This window comes from Elephas maximus, chromosome 17 (genome assembly GCF_024166365.1).
Source record: "Elephas maximus indicus isolate mEleMax1 chromosome 17, mEleMax1 primary haplotype, whole genome shotgun sequence".
NCBI lineage: Eukaryota > Metazoa > Chordata > Mammalia > Proboscidea > Elephantidae > Elephas > Elephas maximus.
Window position 1 is genome coordinate 66036421 of NC_064835.1, and position 24423 is coordinate 66060843.

General features: G+C 40.7%; 1 protein-coding gene across 10 annotated transcripts in view; it reads left to right on the forward strand.

Moving 5' to 3' along the window:
* C17H2orf42 (chromosome 17 C2orf42 homolog) overlaps nucleotides 1–23189 on the forward strand; it is a 60300-nt gene extending 37111 nt beyond the window's left edge. For all 10 annotated transcript variants that reach the window (XM_049857530.1, XM_049857533.1, XM_049857529.1 and 7 more), the window contains 4 exons: nucleotides 2035–2142; nucleotides 3350–3450; nucleotides 5387–5549; nucleotides 22124–23189. In XM_049857530.1, coding sequence (XP_049713487.1) covers nucleotides 2035–2142; nucleotides 3350–3450; nucleotides 5387–5549; nucleotides 22124–22332 — 581 coding nt within the window. In that variant the 3' untranslated portion in view covers nucleotides 22333–23189. The remainder of the gene's footprint in view (nucleotides 1–2034; nucleotides 2143–3349; nucleotides 3451–5386; nucleotides 5550–22123) is intronic.
* Nucleotides 23190–24423: the final 1234 nt, after the last annotated feature.

A 24423-nucleotide genomic window follows, 5' to 3' on the forward strand; every position in this document is an offset into this window, starting at 1 on the left:
GGATAGTGTGCGCCTTTAGTCTCGTTTTGTTTTTTGGGCCTGTCTAAGGGAGAACTATAGGAGTGACTTCAGTACTGAGTTAAAAGGGTGTCCAGAGGCCGTACACTCAGAGTTCCTCTAGTGTTTGTCAGACCAATAAGTCTGCTCTTTTTGTGTGAGTTAGAATTTTGTTCTACATTTTTTTCTAGCTCTGTCTGAGACTCTCTATTATGATTGCTATCAGAGCAGCCAGTGGTGGTAGCCGGGCACCATCTACTTGTGCTGAACTCAGTCTGGTGGAGGCCGTGGTAGTTGTGGTCCATTAGTCCTTTGGACTAATCTTTCCCTTGTATCTTTGGTTTCCTTCATTCTTCCTTGTACCAGATGGGGTGGGACCAGTGGAGTATTTCAGATGGCCGCTCACAAGCTTTTAAGACCCCAGATGCTCCTCACCAAAGTAGGACATACAACATTTTCTTTATAAACTATGTTGTGCTAGTTGAGCTAGATGTCTCCTGAGAGCAAGTCTATGTTTTTATGAATGCTTGGAGATTAATTCTCAAACCTAAGCTCTAAGATCATATCAGCTGGGTTCTGGTTAGTTAGCACTTCTTTTAAAGCTGTATCCTCATATGTAGCCATATCTAATCTTAGGATGAAAGATTTTAAAATTCCTTTGTGTGGTGACTTCTTTAAAGTGCCCAGATATTAATACATTAGTGGCTGAAAAGCAGTGACAGTTTCATTGCTGACATTTTGCATTGAACAAAGTAGGTAAAATCAGTTGAAACAATGAATTTTTTTCAATAGAATTCTAGAAATTAGTTCATTTTTATTTTCCTTGGCTTGACCTTTGTTTTGAAAAGGCTTCTGACCATCTGTCTTTAAAAGTCCTTCTTTAAGAGATTGTCTTTACTGGGACTAGAAGGAGCCCGGAGGCCATGGTCCCCAGACCTTCTGTTAGCCCAACATAGGAACCATTCCCAAAACCAACTCTTTAGACAGAGATTGCACTGGAATATGGGATGGAAAATGATACTGGTGAAGAACAAGCTTCTTGGATCAAGTAGACACGAGACTATGTTGGCATCTTCTATCTGGAGTTGAGATGAGAGGGCAGAGCAGGCCAGAAGCTACCCGAATGGACACGAGGAGAGAGTGGAGGGAAGAACTGTGCTGTCTCATTAGAGGGAGAGCAATTAGGAGTGTATAGCAAGGTGTATGTAAATTTCTGTATGACAGACTGACCTGATTTGTAAACTTTCACTTAAAGCACAATAAAAATTAATTAAAAAAAAAAAAAGAGATGGTCTTTAAGTTGTATTCACGCTGATAAAAATTAACTGTTTACCCACTAGATTCTGGATGTTTTCCCTCTCCCGGGGCTAGCCCCTTGGGCGGAGTTGTTTAAAGAAAACTCTGAACTCATTTGACCCTTCCCCTGAATTCTTTCTGTGCCCACATGGCCTGTTGACTTATTGTTAACCTGGTATCTTACAAGTTTCTTTAAGACATTTGTTAAGTATTTCTAAACATTTGCCTGCCTTGTCATACTCAGAGAAGAGGACTGATGCTTAGCGGCGTAAACGGTGTCCCAGCTCTGCGGTCCCTTGGCATTCACAGTCCTGACCATTTGAGTGAGTGCATGTGGTTGCTTTGCTGGGGATAGTGAGCAGGAGTGGATCAGGCAGAGGCAGCTGGACACCTTCTCCTCACCTCTGCGTTGTTGCTCTCAGCTCATCTCATCTCATCTCATCTCACATATGCTGTAAGAGGAAAACTCTATGTTGTGGTGGTGTTTACAACTCTGTGGTTGGTGTTTACAAAATTGGGCATTTGAAAAATTATCCTTGATGGATGACAAGGATCTGCTGTATTTTTTGTAATTTCAAGGTAACAAGAGTAGGGCTGGTAACAGTGCTTGGCTCAGGAAGGTCAAAGCCCTCTTTTTCCTCTGTAAAGAAGCCTCTGCCCCTCCATCCCATTTCTTTCACCTCTCCCCACACGTCAGAAAACCTGAATCTCTTTCAGTGAGCTCCTTGTTATTTCCTACAGGCAAACCAGAGCCATTGGTGTTCCACATTCCTCAGTCCTTTTTTGAAGCCCTGCAACAGAGAATCTCTATAGGAAGTGCAAAAAAACGGCTCCCCAACTCCACCACAGGTATGGGATTTTTCCTCAGGAATCGCAATAGATGTCCTGGCCTTGGAATTTTCAGGGTTAGGACTTCTAGTCACAGACCTAGAGCGTGAAGCCTTAGCTAAACGGCCCTCAGAATAATGACCACACTCTTCAGATGCCCCATTTATTCCAGTAAGAGTTAATGGAAAAATTCAGAAAATGCAAACTTGGGGAATGATGAACAGTGACATGCCATTATTGAAAAGGTATCCACCGAGAAATTTGATATTTTCGAGAAACAAACCAGTTTCCACAACAGCATCCCCTTCCCCCATAGTCATTTGGACCGAGCTGGCGACTTGAAGCATGTGATACCATGTGTCAAAAAATAAAACTTTTCTGTCAGGATTTCTAATTTTTCATGAAGGAGTATTTATCTTTAGGGTAATTTAGGCTCGAAACACTTTATAATGACATTATGCTGATACTTATTTTTTGATTTTCTATAGCACCTTTCTACTAGAGATTTCAAGATACTTATTAGTAGTTGGGCATTAAGAAAAAGAGAAGGGATTGCTGCTTAGTGATAGAGAGCCCTCCATTAGAAACCAGTGTTACTTCTTCAGTAAATTATTTGGTGTTACAATAATGACTTCTCGAGGTTTAAGCCTGTTTTTGAATAGTGCAAGCTGTGAATCACTGATGTTTGAGGTTACAAAAAACTTTGTCTTCACACTTTATCAGTCTGACTTTTGAGGCAATGTTGGGTCCCTATTCCAGTTTAAACTTTAGGCCTAATGCATTGAGTTCACCCATCCCTCAACTATTTTTGCAGACCCTTCGGTGGAACCCCTTTATAAACCTGCAGGCAGGGCAGTGGATCACCAACAGCTTTAGCAAGCTTAAACTCCATGTAATTGTTTTGAAGGCTGTGATTTGACCTGCGATGTATCTAAAGTTGTAAGCGGCTGCTTCATCATGAGGTCCTGTGCATGTAACTTTACCAAACAAACAAGCTTCCAAGGTAACAAAAATAATTAGCATCTCAAAAGGAGCATCAAACAAGGACTTTCTGTAACCAAAATCCACATTATTGGATTTGTCACATTTCAGCCAAACTCTTGGAATTTTTTTTTAAAAGCACGGAGATTCTAGAAAGAAAGATGAGCCCTGCACTGAACTCTCTAGAAATTAGGGAACAAATGCAGTGAAAGAGAATGTCTAATTTTGTCCGCTTTTTACATCACAGCATTTGTTCGGAAAGATGCCTTGCCACTGGGAACCTTTTCCAAGTATACCTGGCATATCACTAACATCCTACAAGTTAAACAAATCTTAGATACCCCAGAGGTAAGAGTTTATTTCCACAGCAGTAGGAGGGTGGAGAGGGAAAGAGAAGGAAGTATGGCAAGTACGTTCGCACCAGTTCTTGGGTTACAGAAGCCAAAGAGGGTTCCTGTTTTTCACGCTAAGAAATTATTCAGAAGTACCTATGGTTTTATAGTTCTGACTCTCTGGTTTTAATGGGTATTCCTCATGGCTTCAAATTGGAGTGAGCTGTTTCCACTGTCTCTGTTTTTGGTGGGGGTGAAAATATGCACGATGAAACATGCATCCGTTCAACAAATCTTACATGTAGAGTTCATTGACAGTGGTTACATTTTTCACATTTTGTCACCATCTCAATATCTTTGCCCCTATTGTTTCGCCACCCTTAACTTATACTCTGTGTCCTTTGAAGTCCTCTGATGTCATTTCAATCTCATATAGGTAATTCTTCTGTAGGGCTCAATGCTCAAGACGGACCTTATTTATTGAGCTAAATTGTTGTTTAAAGATGACTTCATGGGATTGTTTCAGCTTAAGGTTCAAAAGTTATTTTCAGGCAGTAGAATCGGGGTCTGTCTGCTTCGTATGTCTTTGGGATCAGAAAACAGAGGGCTTTTCTTGTAAATTAAATAAAGATCCCCCTAATCACTATGATGGAAACCCTCGTGGCGTAGTGGTTAAGTACTATGGCTGCTAACCAAAGGGTCGGCAGTTCGAATCCACCAGGCGCTCCTTGGAAACTCTATGGGGCAGTTCTACTCTGTCATATAGGGTCGCTAAGAGTCAGAATCGACTTGATAGCACTGGGTTTAATCACTATGATAAGCCCGAGATTTGGTTGGCCAGCAGCTAGAAAGTGTAAATAATTTGAGATGCTCTGCTATTTGTGAAGTCAGTGTGTTCAGCACAGTCAAACCCTTCCCCCCAAACTGCCATTGTGTTCTCATTAGAGAAACAACCCTTAATTAGTTTATGTTCTCTTTCCCAAGGGCAATCTTAGACATTTTTAAAGATTTTTTTCAAGCAGATCCTGAAAATTTGAGAAGGATTTTTCAGTTATGTTGTAAAAAATTCAGCATAATGTAGTTCAACACATTATATATTAAAATTAGCTTAGTTGTGAGACATTGTCATGTTCAGAAAAAGATTATCTTGTTTGGTAGAAAGGATTGCTCCGTGACAAATAGCCCAAAAGTAACGACCGGTGAACCTTAGAAAAGCCCTGTGTTAGCACGGAAGACACTTGAGGAACTTCTTAAAATGCGAGATGCCACGGAGACAGCTTCTAGTCAGGGAAAGGCAGCATTCAGGGGAGCTACAGAAGCATCCCAGGGCAAAAGTCAAGTAAGGGAAGAGAGCTGATGATTACTGAGCTTATTCTGTCTATGTCCCACCTCATTTAATCCCACAGCCATGCTTGGCAGATATTAACTGCCTTTTACATACAAGGAAGCAGGCTCAGAGAAGTCAGGTAACATGCTCAGGGTCACCCTGCTGTTCAGTGGCAAAGCAAGAATTTCATCTGCGTCCTGTCTGGCTCAGCGCCAAGGACAGTGTGATGTACACGGGATGTGAGGTGGGCTGTAGGTGGTGTTGACAGAGTCTTTAGGAGAAGAATGCTGCTAGCAGATCAGCAAGAGAGGGAATAACGCTGATTTTAGAGCAGCTCTGTGCCTGCGGCAGTCATGTCACCGTGAAGACGCTAGAGGTTCAGCTGGCATTTGGTTTGGCTGGGGTTCTCGTTAAGGTTATAGAGACAAAAGGAAAGCCGTGAACAATGTGAGGAAGGAAAACAGTCTTGTTGACAGAATGAACTTGAAAATACAAAGGGAATTTTTAATGAATTTGAGGGTACTTAACAAAAGAGAGTAAGTAAAAGGCTTATTGTCATCCAAGAATTTGTCTACTTTGAAAGTTTTTCCCCTCTCACCTTTCTTGGTATTGTCTCGGTGCCCAGATGCCCTTGGAAATCACCCGGAGCTTTATCCAGAACCGAGATGGGACTTACGAGCTGTTTAAGTGCCCTAAAGTAGAAGTAGAGAGCATAGCAGAGACCTACGGCCGGATAGAAAAGCAACCAGTGCTGCGGCCCTTGGAACTAAAAACTTTTCTCAAAGTTGGTAAGTTTAATTGGTGTTTTCAGTAGTGCATCTTCTTGTGAAAGTCAGCTGTGTGCGTTACACGGTCCTAGGCTTTGAATCTTGACCTAAACAAAGAAGACACATTCATTGGTCTTGTAAAGGTTCTGTGAGTAACCCAGTCAGGCAATCCTGGGGTAAGATGTTTTGTTTAATTTGAGCCAGCACTTTAAAAATAGAATTATAGAAGTTAGACATGTTCATTATGTAGAAATCAAAGAGTATAAAGGAGAAAAATAAAAGATTTTGGTTTATAACCTTCCAGACTCTTCTATGCATGAAAAAAAAGTTTCTAAAACATGGGATCATACCTCAACTCCTTTTTCATGTAATAGTATATCATGAACAGCTTTCCATGTCTGTCTTCAACCTTATTTAAAAAATATATATATATTTTTTTTATTTTTTAAAAGCAGCATACAATTCATTCGTATGTATACACCACATAGTAGTCAATCCCCTGGTTTGGTTGTTTCCTTTTTTTTTGTTTGTTTTCTTGTACTTTAAATGAAGCTTTACAGAGCAAATTATTTTCTCCTTAAACAATCAATACACATATTGTTTTGTGACGTTGGTTCCCAGCCCTACAACACGTCAACACTCTCCCCTTCTTGACCTTGGGTTCCCCCTTAGCAGCTTTCCTGTCCCCTCCTTGCCCGTAGGACTGGTATGCCCATTTAGTCTCATTTTGTTTTGTGGGCCTGTCTAATTTTTGGCTGAAGGGTGAACCTCAGGAGTGACTTCAGTACTGAGTTAAAAAGGTGTCCGGGGGTGTTTAACTTTTTGCTATTATAAACAATGCTGTCATTAACTTTCTTTTGATTAACCTTTTATCCTGAATTATTTTCTAATTTATTTATGATGTTTTCCTATTTAGGATATTTTGGGGGATAAATTCCTGAAAGTAGAATTACAGAGTCAAAAGATATACACATTTCTAAGGCTTTTGATTGTTTTTACCACTCTGCTTTCTAGAAAGACTGCAGTAATTTATGTAATTTACTCTCAGCTGTGTATAAAAGAAAGCCTTACTTTTTTTTTTTTTTAATTTTCATTGGTTTGATAGGCAAAAAATATTGTTTCACTGTTTTAATTTGCATTTCCCTCAGTATTAGTGAGGGTGAACTTTTACATATATTAATTAGTATTTGATGACTTGCTTTTTCTTCATCCATTTTTAATTGAGGTGTATGTCTAATAATTTAATAAGAACAGTTACAACTATAACAAGCAGCACTTAATAGGAACAGTGCCAGGCACTGTTTTAAACACTTTATGTGTATTAGTTCATTTAATGCCCATTAACCCCATGAGAGGTGGATTCTGTGATCCCCATTTACAGATGAAGAAATCCAGGTAAAGGTGGGTACATTCTCGTACCCAGAGTCACACAGCCAGTAAGTGGTGGAGCTGGGCTTCAAGCCCAGGCAGTTGCAGACCATAGAGAGTGCATTCCTCTAATCTAATCCTCACCTGTCTTCCCGTTGCCTAGACTATGAGCTCTTCCAAGGCAGTGAACTGTGTCACTCCTGTTCACCACTGGACTCCAAGATACCATAACGCCTAGTCCGTACTAGGCACTCAGCAAAGACTTTCTGAATGAATGTATGGATGAATGAATGAATCCCAGCCATGATTTTAATTACTTTAGCTTTGTGATCCATCTAGCAGGCCCTCTTCATTTCCCTAACTTGTGGATTTCTTCCAAGAGAAATTTAGAATTTATAATTATTTTGTCCAATTCTTTTTTTTTTTTTTTTAATTTTGCTTTAAATGAAAGTTTACAAATCAGGTCATTCTCATATAAAAATTGGTAGACACCTTGCTATGTACTCCTAGTTGCTCTCCCCCTAATGAGACAGCACACTCCTTCTCTCCACCCTGTATTCCCTGGGTCCATTCAGCCAGCTCCTGTCCCCCTCTGCCTTCTCATCTTCCCTCCAGACAGAAACTGCCTACATAGTCTCATTGTGAGCTAAGAAACTCACTCCTCACCAGTATCCTTTTCTATCTTACAGTCCAGTCCAATCCCTGTCTGAAAGATTGGCTTTGGGAATGGTTCCTGTCTTGGGCTAACAGAATGTCTGGGGACCATGACCTCTGGAGTCCTTCTAGTCTCAGTCAGACCATTCACAAAAAAAAGTCTGGTCTTTTTACGAGAATTTGAGGTCTGCATCTCACTGTTCTCCTGCTCCCTCAGGGATTCTCTGTTGTGTTCCCTGTCATGGCAGTCATTGGTTGTAGCTGGGCACCATCTAGTTCTTCTGGTCTCAGGCTGATGTGGCCACTGATTTATGTGGCCCTTTCTGTCTCTTGGGCTCATAATTACCTTGTGTCTTTGGTGTTCTTCATTCTCCTTTGCTCCGGGGAGGTTGAGATCAATTGATGCATCTTAGATGGCTGCTTGCTAGTGTCTAAGGCCCCAGTATTTTGTCCAGTTCTTACGGAAAGAAAACCTAAAACCTGTTTTGATTGATTGGATGTTTGCTAAATTTACAGATTAAGGTAAGGAGACTTAGAATATTCATTTTCCTATCCAGGACTATTGACAGTATCTCTCTCCTTTTATTCAAGTCTTTCAAATACTTCACTAGAGTTTTGTAACTTCTTCATGTAGGTACTATACATTTCTTATGAATATATTCCTAGGTGTGTGTATATATATATATATATATATGTATTTTTTTTTTTGCTGCTGTTGTTTATCGTGTTTCTAACCTGTTATTGTCAGTGTATGAAAAGCCTTTGGTTTTGGTATATATTGTTATCAAATTGACCCCTGAATGAACTCTTAAGTAGTGATAATAGTAAATCAGTTGTTTCCCCCCAGTTTCTGAAATAAGTTATATCACCTACAGAATGATAACTTTGTTTCCTATCAAATATTTATATCTCATTGTTTTTGCAGGTTAAATTAGCCAGGATTTCCAGAACAGCAATGAATATTAGTAAAATCAGCAGCCATGTATATCTTTTCAGACTCTAGGAAAAACTGCTCTAGTGTGGCATTTTTCAGCTCTGTCTTGAAAAAGAGATAGTAATAAATACTCTGGGAAAAAAACATCCCATGGTCAAAGAAGTTTGAGAAATGCTTTATATCATCATGTTTCTTTGACTCCAAGACCTTTGACTTTAAGATACTCAGGTGATAATAGCTTTTTTGGTGGGAAAAGAAACTTTACCATGTGAGCGAGAACTGCTCTGGTTGTCAGATACATTGAGATCTCAGAAAATAGTAAAATGGGGATACAGAGGCAGTAGGGAGCAGTGTCTTAGAATGTAATTTACTCTCTCTTAGGAATTCATTCTATAAATTTGCATTTTTTAAATACCCCGAAGTAAAAACACCTGCTGAACTTTACTTAACTGAGGTTTCCCAAACTTATTTGACCAGTAAACATTTTTTAGGGGAATACCAGCAGTATTTTATAGAGTTTTTCCTGGGAAAATCTGCTCTCATGTTTTACTATGATTATTGTTTCATTGATGTCACATAAATTTTTGTATTATTATAAGACCATACATTCTTATTGTTGTTGTTAGGTACCATTGAGTTATTTCCGACTCATAGCGACCCTGTGTACACCAGAAGGAAACCCAGCCCAGTCTTGCACCATCCTCACAATAGCTGTTATGCTTGAGCCCATATTCTTATTATGAACTAATATTGAATTTTATGAAATGTCTTCTTACTCTCACTTGACCTAGTAGTACAAATGAATTTTATTAATAGATTTTTAATATTGAAATAATCTTGCATTTCTGGAATAAATCCTATTTGACCTGTTTTTTTTTTTTTTAATATTGTAAAAATGGTGTGGCAGAGGCATCTGACCTCTAACTTCACAAGGGAGGAAGAGAAACAAGATCAACAACTCAAGGCTGATTCTTATGAGGCGAGAGGTCAGACATACCTCCTCTCCTATCTTTTTACCAATTCTGACACCCACTGTCCCTCCCAGGGTACTCTCTATTTCTCTGCTGGGTTCGATAATTCGTTGCAATGGCTACGCAGAACTCACAGACCAGACTCACAGTTATGGAGTTTATTAGGGAAGTTACAGGTTACAATTCAGGTTCAGGAACACTCAGGATACAGTTCTTTGATCAGGACAGCCTTTTCTCAGTTGTGCCTGCAGGCATACCTCTCTCTGGCCCCTTGGCCCAGCCTCTGCCCTGCTTGGGCAAGTGTTACAAAGCTCTTTTAGCTCTGCCAATAAGTGCTCAGAGGCACCCCACTCTGCCAGCAAGCCTCAGCGCAAAGGCGATCAGCTTTAGCTTTGTGGGTTGGCAAACCTAGCTCCATCAAGTGCCTGGAGACATCCTACTCTGCCAGCAAGCCTCCTGCCCGAAGGCACTCAGCTTTCCCACTCTGGGCTAGGAAGCCCACCGCCATCTCCTGCAGGTCTCCTGCCAGTTTCCTGCCTCTGCTGCCACTGTTTTTCTACTGCCATTTCTCACTGTCTTCGGTGTTACAGCTCTCTCTCTTGGTCTCCTGGTTCTAGGAGCTTCTCAGCACAGGCATCCTGAGCCCAAAAGACACACTACACTCCTGGCCCTTCTTTCTTAGTGGTGGTGAGAGCCTCCCTTCCCACCTCTGGCATGGCTCATTTTAAGCCTAGCAGGATTGCAAAACTGATCAATCCCCTCGTTAGGGTTCCATACACCTTATTTGCATGGTTCCACCCCCACAAAAGTGCCATGCGCCTTATTTATAGTATTAGCAAGCTATCCAGTCCCCTTGGTGGGCCACGGATACCTCATTTGCATAGTCCCACCCAGTCATTTAGTAGGAGTTACTGTGACTACTAAGACTATGGCTAGAACGGCCATATTAAGTAATTTACTGTACCAGAAATATATACCAGATTCTCTTTACTAATATTTTAGTTGGGATTTTTGAATATATCGTCATCAGTGAGAACTACTTACAGTTCCTTTTTGGAGGCTCTTTTTTGGGGTTTGGGTATCAGGCATACTAGAAAATTATTTTGGAAACTTTCTATGTTTTAGAAAGCTTTGGGTTAGATTCTATAGCTTAGGAAATACCTGTTCCTTGGAAGTTTGAAGAATTTATCCTCCAGACCTAACCCTTTCTTGGAGACAGTTTTCTAAATGCTTGTTAAGTTTATTCTGATTTACACTTGTATTCATGGTTTCTATCTTTTCTTGAGTCAATTTTGATAATTCAGATTTTCTCCAAAACCGATATATTTCATTCAAAATTTAAATTGTATACATTTTAATAATTTTTGGTGTAGATGATAATCACATAGTTTTTCAAATCTGTAGTTTTATAGTCTACAACAATTTTGTCTGTTTTAGATCTTTTTCAAAGAACTAGCTCTTGTATTTATCAATTGTTCTGAATTTGTTTTCTTATCATTTCTCCTTTTAACTGTAATAATTTCTGCTAATGCTTTTTAAATTTTTCCTAACCTTTTTTTAGGATTATTTTATTTTTTATAGCTTTTAAAATGAAATGCTCAGTTAATATTATTTTAGTTCATATTTGATAATAAGGGTATTTAAGTTTATTATTATTGTTAATATCTAAATGATCTATAATCATTAGTTTCTCATTGTCCCCCAATACTTAGTATTTAAAAAGGCTGAGGTTTTTGATCTTTATGTTCTCTTTTTTTTACTATTGTAAAAATACATGTAACACAACATTTGCCAATTTGATTTTTATAATCTTAAGTTATCAACAACAACAAAAAAAACCAAACCCGTTGCTGTCAAATCAATCCCAACTCATAGCAACCTTACAGAACAGAGCAGAACTGCCGCATAGGGTTTCCAAGGAGCGCCTGGTGGATTTGAACAGCTGACCTTTGGGTTAGCAGCTGTGGCTCTTAACCACTAGCTTTATTTCTAGATTTTTTGTATTGCAGTCAGAAGATGTGCTTTTTTTCAATCTTTTTTTCTTAGAAACTTAAAAATATTTTTTCACTGACTTCATAGATGATTATGAATTTGTGCTAGAAAAGACGTTATTATTTGTCTCATGCAAAGTTTTATATAGCTTTTTAGTTTATTAGTTTTATTCATTAAATTATCTTTACCTTTATTATTCTTTGACCTTCCAAAGACTGGAAGGTCATAATACAATTTCCTACTACAATTATGTTTTTGTAAATGTCTTCTTATATTTCTAAAAGCCTTTAAGTTTTTACTGCAGTGTCGTTGGTGCCTCAGTTTTTGACAAATATGTTGTCACTATAAATTATGTACCTTATCAGTGTAAAAATGAGTATTGTCTTAAATGCATCTTCATCCAGTATTACAATGACACCAGTTTTCGTTTTTCACTTTTCTGGTATCTGTTTACCACCCTTTTACTTTTAAATTTTTATAGCATGTTGTTTTACTTATATTACTTATTAACATTACATACATGGTTCTTATTTTTCTTCAATTTTAATAGCTTGTTGTTGTTGTTAGGTGCCATTGAGTCAGGTCCGACTCATAGTGACCTCATGTACAACAGAATGAAACACTGCCTGGTCCTGCACCATCCTCACAATCATTGCTATTTAACAGTTTATCTCCTTTATATTTGTTATAATTGATACAGTTGGTCTTTTATCTGCTTGTTCTGAGCTTTTTCCCCCCTTTAGTGCGTTTTATTTTTGTTCTGTTTTTTGCTATATAGGCTATATATTTTCTGTGCTTAATTTCACCATAGCTTTTTTTTTGAAGGTATACCGTATCTTATTTTAAATTCTGCTAGTGTTTGATTTTATGTTTTTCCAAAGCATTCTTTAACCTAAGTGTTTCATGTTTAAATCTGGGCTCCTCTGGAATTTATGTCGATGTAAGGTGTGAGGTAAGGTTTCACTTTTTATTTTCTTCCAGATGGTCATCTGGTTGATGCACTTTGTTTATGTTAATTTGGCAGGGGAGTTGTGTTTCTTCACTAAGTGCCTACTTTACTGTATGCCAAATTTTTGTTCTATTTGTGTCTGTTTCTGGTCTTTCTGTTTTGCTTCGTTAATCTGTCTAGATATGTGCCAGTACCATATTCTTTTGATTATTATGAATTTGTAATGTTTTAGAGCCATGTAGATTTTAATTCTACTGTTTATTTTTGGTTTCCTGGAAACTTGACCTCTTCTTCCCAGTCTCCCTTATTTTTAATCTCATCCAGCTGTGTTTTCCTCTCAGCTCGGGGTATCCTTACAATCCCTTTAGCGCTGTGTTCACAAAGGGCGCATCATATTCTTTTGAGGATGCCACACAGTTCCGTGAAATGTTCTTTTGGACACAGCAGGAAACACTTCTGCTTTCCTTCCTTGATTCGTCTAATTGTCATATAGGTTTTTTTTACTTCTTTTTTTTTTTTTGGTCATATAGTGTTTTTTTTTTTTGTTTGTTGTTGTTGTTTTGGTTCTTTTTCTTTTCCTTATTCCTGAACAGAGAAAGATCTTTCCAGACTCATTTTGGCAGCAGACAGGTGGCCTTGGACCTGCTCCCGATCGCCTCCTCAGATCTGCAGTTGAGGGGCTGATGCACAGTTCCCAGGCCTGCTCCTGCTGTTGCTCTCGTCCATCACAGTGGTATCTCTCTGTCTGCTCTCTTCTTTGCTCATTTGGACCAATGTAACATATGGGGGAAAAAAAAACCACCGCAAAACTAAAAGTCCAAGCATGTAGCTTTCCAGATTTTTCCTATGTCTTTCCTGCCTATAATGCTTTACTTGTCCAGCCTGCACCTTCTAGAATATATTCTGCCACTGCTTTAAACGTGCACCTACCCTCCCCTAAATCTCTTTTTTTTTTTTTAATAACTTTTATTAAGCTTCAAGTGAACGTTTACAAATCCAATCAGTCTGTCACATATAAGTTTACATACATCTCACTCCCTACTCCCACTTGCTCTCCCCCTCTTGAGTCAGCCCTTCCAGTCTCTCCTTTCTTGACAATTTTGCCGGCTTCCCTCTCTCTCTATCCTCCCATTCCCCCTCCAGACATAAGTTGCCAACACAATCTCAAGTGTCAAGATATAATTAGCTCACTCTTCATCAGCGTCTCTCTCCCACCCGCTGACCAGTCCCTTTCATGTCTGATGAGTTGTCTTCGGGGATGGTTCCTGTCCTGTGTCAACTGAAGGTCTGGGGAGCATGGCCGCCGGGATTCCTCCAGTCTCAGTCAGACCATTAAGTTTGGTCTTTTTATGAGAATTTGGGGTCTGTATCCCACTGATCTCCTGCTCCCTCAGGGTTCCTCTGCTGTGCTCCCTGTCAGGGCAGTCATCGATTGTGGCCGGGCACCAACTAGTTCTTCTGATCTCAGGATGATGTAGGTCTCTGGTTCATGTGGCCCTTTCTGTCTCTTGGGCTCTTAGTTGTCGTGTGGCCTTGGTGTTCTTCATTTTCCTTTGCTCCAGGTAGGTTGAGACCAATTGATGCATCTTAGATGGCCGCTTGTTAGCATTTAAGACCCCAGACGCCACATTTCAAAGTGGGATGCAGAATGATTTCATAATAGAATTATTTTGCCAATTGACTTAGAAGTCCCCGCAAACCATGTTCCCCAGACCCCCGCACTTGCTCTGCTGACCTTTGAAGCATTCATTTTATCCCAGAAACTTCTTTGCTTTTGGTCCAGTCCAATTGAGCTGACCTTCCATGTATTGAGTGTTGTCTTTCCCTTCACCTAAAGCAGTTCTTATCTACTGATTAATCAATAAAAAACCCTCTCCCACCCTCCCTCCCTCCCCCTCTCGTAACCACAAAAGTATGTGTTCTTCTCAGGTTTACTGTTTCTCAAGATCTTATAATAGTGGTCTTATACAATATTTGTCCTTTTGCCTCTGACTAATTTCGCTCAGCATAATGCCTTCCAGGTTCCTCCATGTTATGAAATGTTTCAGAGATTCGTCACTGTTCTTTATCGATGCGTAGTATTCCATTGTGTGAATATACCACAATTTATTTACCCATTCATCCGTTGATGGACACCTTGGTTGCTTCCAACTTTTTGCTATTGTAAACAGAGCTGCAATAAACATGGGTGTGCATATATATCTGTTTGTATGAAGGCTCTTGTATCTCTAGGGTATATTCCTAGGAGTGGGATTTCTGGGTTGTATGGTAGTTCTATTTCTAACTGTTTAAGATAACGCCAGATGGATTTCCAAAGTGGTTGTACCATTTTACATTCCCACCAGCAGTGTATGAGAGTTCCAATCTCTCCGCAGCCTCTCCAACATTTATTATTTTGTGTTTTTTGGATTAATGCCAGCCTTGCTGGTGTGAGATGGAATCTCATCGTAGTTTTAATTTGCATTTCTCTAATGGCTAATGATCGAGAGCATTTTCTCATGTATCTGTTGGCTGCCTGAATATCTTCTTTAGTGAAATGTGTGTTCATATCCTTTGCCCACTTCTTGATTGGGTTGTTTGTCTTTTTGTGGTCGAGTTTTGACAGAATCATGTAGATTTTAGAGATCAGGCGCTGATCTGAGATGTCATAGCTGAAAATTCTTTCCCAGTCTGTAGGTGGTCTTTTTACTCTTTTGGAGAAGTCTTTAGATGAGCATAGGTGTTTGATTTTTAGGAGCTCCCAGTTATCAGGTTTCTCTTCATCATTTTTGGTAATGTTTTGTATTCTGTTTATGCCTTGTATTAGGGCTCCTAGGGTTGTCCCTATTTTTTCTTCCATGATCTTTATCGTTTTAGTCTTTATGTTTAGGTCTTTGATCCACTTGGAGTTAGTTTTTGTGCATGGTGTGAGGTATGGGTCCTGTTTCATTTTTTTGCAAATGGATATCCAGTTATGCCAGCACCATTTGTTAAAAAGGCTATCTTTTCCCCAGTTAATTGACACTGGTCCTTTGTCAAATATCAGCTGCTCATACATGGATGGATCTATGTCTGGGTTCTCAATTCTGTTCCATTGGTCTATGTGTCTGTTGTTGTACCAATACCAGGCTGTTTTGACTACTGTGGCTGTATAATAGGTTCTGAAGTCAGGTAAGGCGAGGCCTCCCACTTTTTTCTTCTTTTTCTGTAGTGCTTTGCTTATCCGGGGCTTCTTTCCCTTCCATATGAAATTGGTGATTTGTTTCTCTATCCCCTTAAAATATGACATTGGAATTTGGATCAGAAGTGCGTTAAATGTATAGATGGCTTTTGGTAGAATAGACATTTTTACTATGTTAAGTCTTCCTATCCATGAGCAGGGTATGTTTTTCCACTTAAGTATGTCCTTTTGAATTTCTTGTAGTAGAGCTTTGTAGTTTTCTTTGTATAGGTCTTTTACATCCTTGGTAAGATTTATTCCTAAGTATCTTATCTTCTTGGGGGCTACTGTGAATGGTATTGATTTGGTTATTTCCCTAAATCTCTTTTGCAGTCATCAGTAATGCAGGTACATTGGGGAAAGGAGTGCGTGTCAGGTTTTCTAATGGGTAGGAAATGACTGCATATTTTCTAGTTTCTACAAGTTCTGGTCAGGGTACAAATGGTGGGAGGGACCAAGCATCTTCCTGCCTTTTCCATGCAGCTTCCCTTAATGAAGGAAAGCTGGGATGTGGGCGTAAGCCTGGGTAGGTTCTTGCCATCCATCTCCATCTGTTTTATATTTATTCCCAGGTGCTGGCAGTAGTTGTCTTTTTCATTGTTGTGGGTTTTCCTGTGTCTTCATTTAAGTGAAAAGTTGGAAGCAGCTGCATGAGAGGGCTCTCAGAGATCGTTTGAACTGGAAGCTGTAATAAGATGGTTGTGACAAGCATGAGAGCCAGATGATACCTCATGTTTACACCCTCTAGCTGGAGGAAAGCACCCAGACCAAAAAGTACCAGCCCACAAGGCCGTTAGTCTAGGGTGGATGGAGGCTTTGTTTCTCCTCATATAAGTGATATTTTGGTCATTGACTTGTTCACCACTTGGTCACAAAAGAGTAAAGGGAAGGGATTTAGAAAAGGTGGCTGTTTGGGGTAAAGTAGAAGGAGCATAAGATAGTAAAGTAAAAAAATATTAGCTGATGAAGTAAGAAAGTAGTGCTAAGAGAAAAAGCTTTAGGCATTATGAGAGTCTTGCACCTATATCCTTCCTTCTTGTCTTTTATTTACATATTTTTGTTGTTGTTTTACTTTTATCTCCTGAGAGCTTTCACTTTTTAACTGGCATTTTAAAAATATCATTGAATCTGAGATTTTCATTTTGAATTTGCCACCTGACTGTCACCCTAGCCTGTAGTATCAGTAAGCTCTAAGATTATTAAATATATGTTTTAACTTTGTAATGATCAGGAAATTTGATACCTCAATCACCAATGAATTTATAAACCTTTCCTAGCCTTCTAAGGAACCTGGTGACACAGTGGTTAAGTGCTTGTCTAACGGAAAGGTCAGCAGTTCAAACCTACCAGCCACTCCACAGGAGAAAGATGTGGCAGTCTGCTTCTATAAAGGTTCACCAAAAAAACCAAACCCATTGCCTTTCAGTCAACTCCGACTCATAACAACCCTATAGAACAGAGTAGAACTTCCCCATAGGGTTTCCAAGGAGTGACTGGTGGATTCCGATGGCTGACATATTGGTTAGCAGCCAGATGCTTAACTGTTGCACTACTAGGGTTCCCCATAAAGATTACAGTCTTGGAAATGCTATGGGGCAGTACTACTCTGTCCTATGGGGTTGCTATGAGTCTGAATCAAATTGACTGCAATAGGGTTACCCAGCCTTTTGATTATCAAGACAGGAGAGACTCAGCTCCAATTCAGGAAACTTCTTGCTTTGGGAACACTGTCTTAGTTATCTAGTGCTGCTATAACAGAAATACCACAAATAGGTGGCTTTACAAACAGGAATTTATTTTCTCATAGTTTAGGGGGCTAGAAGTCCAAATTCAGGGTGCCACCTCTAGGGGAAGACTTTCTCTTGGCTCTAGGGGAAGTTCCTTGTCTCTTTGATCTTCTGCTTCTAGGTGATCTTCATATGGCTTGGCATGTGTCTTCATCCTTCTCTGCTTGTTTAATCTCTTTTATATCTCAGAAGAAATTGACTCAAGACACACCCTACATTAATCCTATCTCATTAACATAACAAAGACAACCCATTCCCAAATGGGATTATAACCACAGGCATAGAGGTTAGGATTTACAATACATATTTTGGGGGGGAGCACATTTTAATCTATAACATTCCACCCTTTGGCCCCCCAAAATTCATTTCCTTGCCACATGCGAGCCACATGCACCATATCACATCATCCCAAAATTCTTAAATCAACTCCAAGTCCAAAATCTCATTTTCTGAACCATCTAAATCAAATATGGGCAAAACTTTAGGCATATTCCATCCTGGGACAAATTCCTCTTCATCTGTGTACCTGTGAAATCGAGACTACAAATTATCTGTTTCCAAAGTACAGTGGTGGAACAGGCATGTCTTAGTTATCTAGCACTGCTATAACATACCACAAGTAGATGACTTTAACAAAGAGAAATTTATTCTCTTATAGTCTAGGAAGCTAGAAGTCCAAACTCAGGGTTCCAGCTCACAATCTTCCCTGGTCAAGGAGTTTCTCAGCACGGGGACTCTGGGTCCAAAGGACATGCTCTTCTCCTGGCTCTTGTTTTTGGTGGTTTGAGGTCCCCATGTCTCTCTGCTCACTTCTCTTATATCTCAAAAGAGATTGGTTTAAGGCACAACCTAACCTCGTAGATTGAGTCCTGCCTCATTAACATAACTGCTGCTAATCCTACCTCATTAACATCATAGTGGTAGGATTTACAACACATAGGAAAATACCATCAGATGACAAAATGGTGGACAGTCACACAATACTGGGAATCATAGCCTAGCCAAGTTGACACACATTTTTGGGGGGCACAATTCAATCCATGACAAGGCATAAAGTAGACATTTCCATTACAAATGAGAGAAATTAGAAGGAAAGAAAGGAAAATGGGCACTGTTATGGATTGAATTGTGTCCCCCAAAAATATGCATGTCAACTGGCTAGGCCATGATTCCCAGTATTGTGTGATTGTCCACCATTTTGTCACCTGATGTGATTTTTCTGTGTGTTGTAGCCCTGGTGGCGCAGTGGCTAAGAGCTATGGCTGGTAACCAAAAGGTCAGCAGCTTCAAATCTACCAGCCACTACTGGGAAACCCTTGGGGCAGCTCTGCTCTGTCCTATAGGGTTGCTATGAATTGGAACTGACCCGAAAGCAATGGTGTTTTTTTTTTTTTTTTAATGATGTTAATGAGGTGGGATTAGTGGTATTTACGTTAATGAGGCAGGACTCAATCTACAAGATTAGGTTGTGTCTTAAGTCAGTCTCTTTTGAGATATAAAAGAAGCAAGCAGAGAGATATGGAGACCTCATACCACCAAGAAAAAAGAGCCAGAATAGGTCATCCTTTGGACCCTGGGTCCCTGCACTGAGAAGCTTCTTGACCCGGGAAGATTGATGAGAAGGACCTTCCTCCAGAGCTGACAGAAAGAGAAGCCTTCCCCTGGAGCTGGTGCCTTGAATTTGGACTTCTAGCTTCCTAGACTGTGAGAGAATAAATCTTTGTTTGATAAAACCATCCTCTTGTGGTATTTCTGTTATAGTAGTACTAGATAGGAAACCCTGGTGGCGTAACGGTTAAGTGCTACAGCTGCTAACCAAAAGGTCGGGAGTTCAAATCTACCAGATACTCCTTGGAAACTCTATAGGGCAGTTCTACCCTGTCCTATAGGGTTGCTATGAGTTGGAATCGACTCGATGGCAACAGGTTTAGTTTGGAATACTGGATAACTAAGACAGGCATCAAGCAAATCCAAAACCCAGCAGAACAATTTACATTAGCTCTCAAGGCTTGAAGATAATCCTCTGTTCTCTGAAACCGTCTGGGCAAGGGCCCCGCCCTCCAGACCCTGTTGGCCACACTGTCTGGATTCTTTGTGGAGGTCCCTGGTCCTGGGCTTCAGCTCCACCTTCCAGGCCCACTAGGATGTCAGCTCTGCTCCTTCCGCTTTGGGTGGCCCTATTCTCCTAGTCCATCTGAGTGGCAACCTTATCCCCTCAGCCCTGCAGGTCCAGTTCTTCTGCCCCTTGGGCATGGCAGCCCCAGGCCTTCAGCTTTGGACTGCGTCCCCATCCCCCTGGTTCTGGTGAACAGCAGCCCGACACTCCGGAACCAAGTTGGTGAAGATCTGACTCTTTGAAACCTAGGAGGCCATGTCTTCACTCTTTGAAACCCATTTGGCTGTGGCTCCACACTTTGAGACCTAGTAGAGTGTGACTTCACCCTTTGAAACTGAGGCAGTCCTGCTTCCCCTGCCCTACCAACAGTTCTGCTGATTTCCGAGCTGCTCCGTGGAGAGTTCTTTTCTTTTCTTGGGAGACAACAGATGTAGCTCCTTTGGCCTGTTTCCTGCCTGTAGAATTCCAAGAGGCAGAAAACATTCTTTCCTTTCATTCTTTCTCTGTTCCCTTCAGTCTAAACTGATGGGTTTTCTGCTGTGGAGTTGGTTAGATCTGTCAGTCACAGGCTTAATCTCTTTAACAAAAAATTGTGTAGTCACGTCCTTGATAAATTTTCTGACAGGTGTCCTTAGTTTGTACAAAAGAACTTTCCAAATCTTTAAGTGCTGTTTTCATTTTACACAGTTCATTTTTAAGTCCATCTCTTTCCTCTCACATTTTACTGTAAGCAGCAAGGAGAAACCACATGTCCCCTTTAAGGTCTTGCTTAGAAATATCCTCAGTTAAATATCCAAGTTCACCACTTGCAAGTTCTGCGTTCCACCAGACATTTGAATATAATTCAGACAGGCTCTTTGCCACTGCGTAAAAAGCATCACCCTTCTTCCATTGTCCAATCACATGGTCATCATTTTCTTTTAAAGCCTCACCAGAAACACATTTAACATCTACATTTCTAGTAACATTCTGTTGCTGGTACCATATATATTCTCTAAGATGATAGAGACTTTCTCTGTAGCTCTCCTCACTTCCTTCTGAGTCCTTGCCAGAACTGCCTTTGATGTCCACAATTCTACCAATAGTCTCTTTAAGGCAATCTGGGCTTTATACTATAGTTGTTATGTTGTTAGATGCCATTGAGTCGGTTCCGACTCACAGGGACCCTGTGTACAACAAAATGAAACATCGCCCCGTCCTGCACCATCCTCACAGTTGTTGCTGTGTTTGAGCCCATTGTTGCAGTCACTGTATCAATCCATCTTGCTGAGGGTCTTTTTCTTGCTGACCCTCTACTTTACCAAGCATAATATCCTTCTCCAGGAACTGCTTCCTCCTGGTAACATGTCCAAAGTACTGTTAAACCCCAAAAAACACACCTGTTGTCATCAAGTTGATTCTGACTCATAGTGACCCTATGACAGATTAGAACAGCCCTATAGGGTTTCCAAGGTTGTATATCTTTATGGAACTCGACTGCAACATCTTTCTCCCATGGAGTGACTTGTGGATTTGAACCGCTGACCTTTCAGTTAGCAGCCAGGTGCTTAATCACTGCACTGCCAGGGCTCCTTAAAGTACTATTCAACAAAACCCATTGCTGTCGAGGCAATTCCGACTCATAGTGACCTTACAGGACAGAGTAGAGCTGCCCCACAGGGTTTCTAAGGAGTGGCTGGTGGATTCCAACTGCCAACCTTTTGATTACTAGCTGAACGCTTAACCATTGCAACACCAGGGCTCCAAAGCACTATTGGAAACCCTGGTGGCATAGTGGTTAAGAGTTTGGCTGCTAACCAAAAGGTCTGCAGTTTGAATCTACCAGGCGCTCCTTAGAAACCCTATGGGGCAGTTCTACTCTGTCCTACAAGTACTGTTACACACCTTAAAACTCTTCCAGCCTCTACCCATTACCCAATTCCAAAACTACTTCCACATTTTAGGTATCTGTTAGAGCAGCACCCCACTCTTCCAGTACCAAATTCTGTCTTACTTACCTAGTGCAGCTATAACAGAAATACCCAAATGGGTGGCTTTAACAAACAGAAATGTATATTCTCACAGTTTAGCAGGCTTGAAGTCTGATTCAGGGTGTTGGCTCTAGGGGAAGGCTTTCTCTGTCTGTGGGCTCTGGAAGAAGAAGGGCCTTGTCTCTTTGAGCCTCTGCTCCTGGGCAATCTTTATATGGCTTGGCATGTGTCTTCCCCCTTCTCTGCTTGTTTAATCTCTTATATCTCAAAAGAGTTTGACTCAAGAGACACCCTACACTAATCCTGTCTCATTAACATAACAAAGGCAACCCATTCCCAAATGGGATTATAACCACAGGCATAAAAACCCAAAACCAAACCCAATGCTGTCAAGTGGATTCTGACTCATAGCGACCCCACAGGACAGAGTAGAACTGCCCCATAGGGTTTCCAAGGAGCAACTGGTGGATTTAACTGTCGACGTTTTGGTTAGCAGCTGAGCTCTTCACCACTGTACCACCAGGGTTCCAGCCACAAGCATAGAGGTTAGGATTTACAACACATATTTTTGGAGGACACAATTCAGTCCATAACACAATACGCATTAGAGTCACGTGGCATTGTACTGATCAATGTTCCTTTTTTTTTTTTTTAGGCAATACTTCCCCAGATCAGAAGGAGCCAACACCTTTCATCATCGAGTGGATCCCAGATATTCTTCCCCAATCCAAGATTGGTGAGCTGCGGATCAAGTTTGAGTATGGTCACCACCGTAATGGGCATGTGGCGGAATACCAAGACCAGCGGACCCCCCTGGACCAGCCCTTGGAACTGGCCCCCCTGACCACCATCACTTTCCCGTGAGGCAAAACAAAAGCGTCTTATGCTGCTAAATTTGCACATCCCCACCCCATGACAACTTTAAATACTCATTAAGCACTTAGATGGCCCTGTTCCTTAGTAAACTGCTCTTCATTAAGATGCAACTTCTGAAAACATTCAGGTGGGTTCTGCTGAAGAAAATACTTTGTAAATAGCCTTTGTGGTGCTGCTGTGTACAGTCTTCATTATAAGTTAGGCAGTATTCCTGCAAGAGTTATAAAAGGAAGAAGAAAACCAGCTCACTTTCCCTCTTACGGACTCTTTCAACCTTTTTCTAATTCTCTTTCTAAGAAGTTAGCGGTACTCAACCTTACACCAACAGTGTAGGAAAGTTACTTATACCCTAGTTAGGGCAGAATGTTACGGACCATCCTGGCACAGTTACAGCGTGCCCTTTATTTTGTTCTCAAATAAAGCACAGTGTCACTACTTTTTCCAAATCGCATGTTGACCTGTTTATAAAACTGTAGACCTTCATGGGGTTTTAGTTAATAATGAAACGGAGAAAGAGATTCAGGCGTCAAGGGGATATTGACATTTCAAACTAATGTTTATATAATTGTTTATTCACTTGACATTTAATTTGTTCCTCCTCTTGTCCCGAAAAAGTTTAACAGCTAGTAAAATTCAGTTCCTGTTTCTGAGTTCATTATTACACACGGAATAGAGATACTGAAAGACAGAGAATTGGAAACCTATCTTCAAGGAGAAAAGAAGGAAAAGAATATTTCCTACACATCTACTATGTGCCAGGCACTTTCATTTACATTCTTGCTTCATCATTTTCCTTATTTAATCCTCATTATTCTTTTGAATTTTTAGGCACTACCCCGCCTTTATGAAATTAAATAGCCTCTCTGAGGTTAGGTATGTTGCTGGAGACAGCATTAAAAATAATGTTTAGTGTTACTCCACTTTATCATGCTGCTTTGATATAAACTGCTTATAATTCATTGTATTTAAGAAGACAAGAAAAATCCACATGAAGCAAGCTCTTAGTCTTCTTTCAGTTGCAAATGATAGAAACCCAACTCACACCAGTTTGAGCAAAAATGGGAAGGAATGGCTGATTCATGGAATCCAAAGCAGGGTTGGACAGCCACTGTGGGGCAGAGCTGGGGGTAGCTAGGCCTCTGGATGCCTCAAGCCAGGGCCCATCTGACCCATCTCTGCCTTTCTCTGGGGCTTCAGTTACTTTTTGCACAGAGCAGCTCCTTTTTGTGGTAGGAATTCTGGCTCCTGAAGCTCCTGAATGTATGGCTTCCACACTGGAGAAGGACTGACTACTCTCTCTCTGATCCAAATAGCAAAGTCCCCGAGAAGGGCTCTGATTGGCCTAATTTGTAATGATGGCATATTCAGTAGAAGTGGGAGCCAGGCCCCTAAAAGAGAGGGATGGGTAGGCAAATTAACTGTTGTCCACCCTGTATGATTGAGTGGTTAGCTTGTGTGGAAGGCTCATAAAAGCTTTAGACAGTGGAGATCATGGAGGAGAATCCAGGAAGATCCATGGAGAAGGCAGAACTTGCACTGGGCTTTAAAGGAGAAAAAGGGTTTGGATAAGCATGGAAAAGAGGAGAAATTAAAACTAGGTGAGGCAGAGGACCTGCCTAAGAAGCAAGAATACCCAAGGAAGGACAATGGTTGGCCCACTACGTGAAATTCTTCAGCCTGAGAACTTTGAGGCCCTCAATCACAGCTTTTTGACCAAGACAAACTACTATGGATGGCAGGCAAATGTCTGGTGTAGCAGTACCTGTGACCCAGAGGAACCATAGAGGCCATGAAACACATGGCTAGGGCAACAAATCCACCCAAAGAGGCCCCCACTGAAGCACTAAGGTCTTCACCGGGGCTATCCCACCACGCCATCACAGCCCATCACAATCTGGAATAGAGTTCAGAGTTAAACTGACCCTTTTTTCTAACTTGACACCCTCTCTACCCGGGTCACGCATAAGTCTAGGAGGACCAGAAGGTCCACTGCACCCACTCCCAGCTTCCAGACACCTCTGGGGCACCATCAGCATTGACCTCACTTCAGACCCACCCCACACCCAGAGGGTCCTAGAT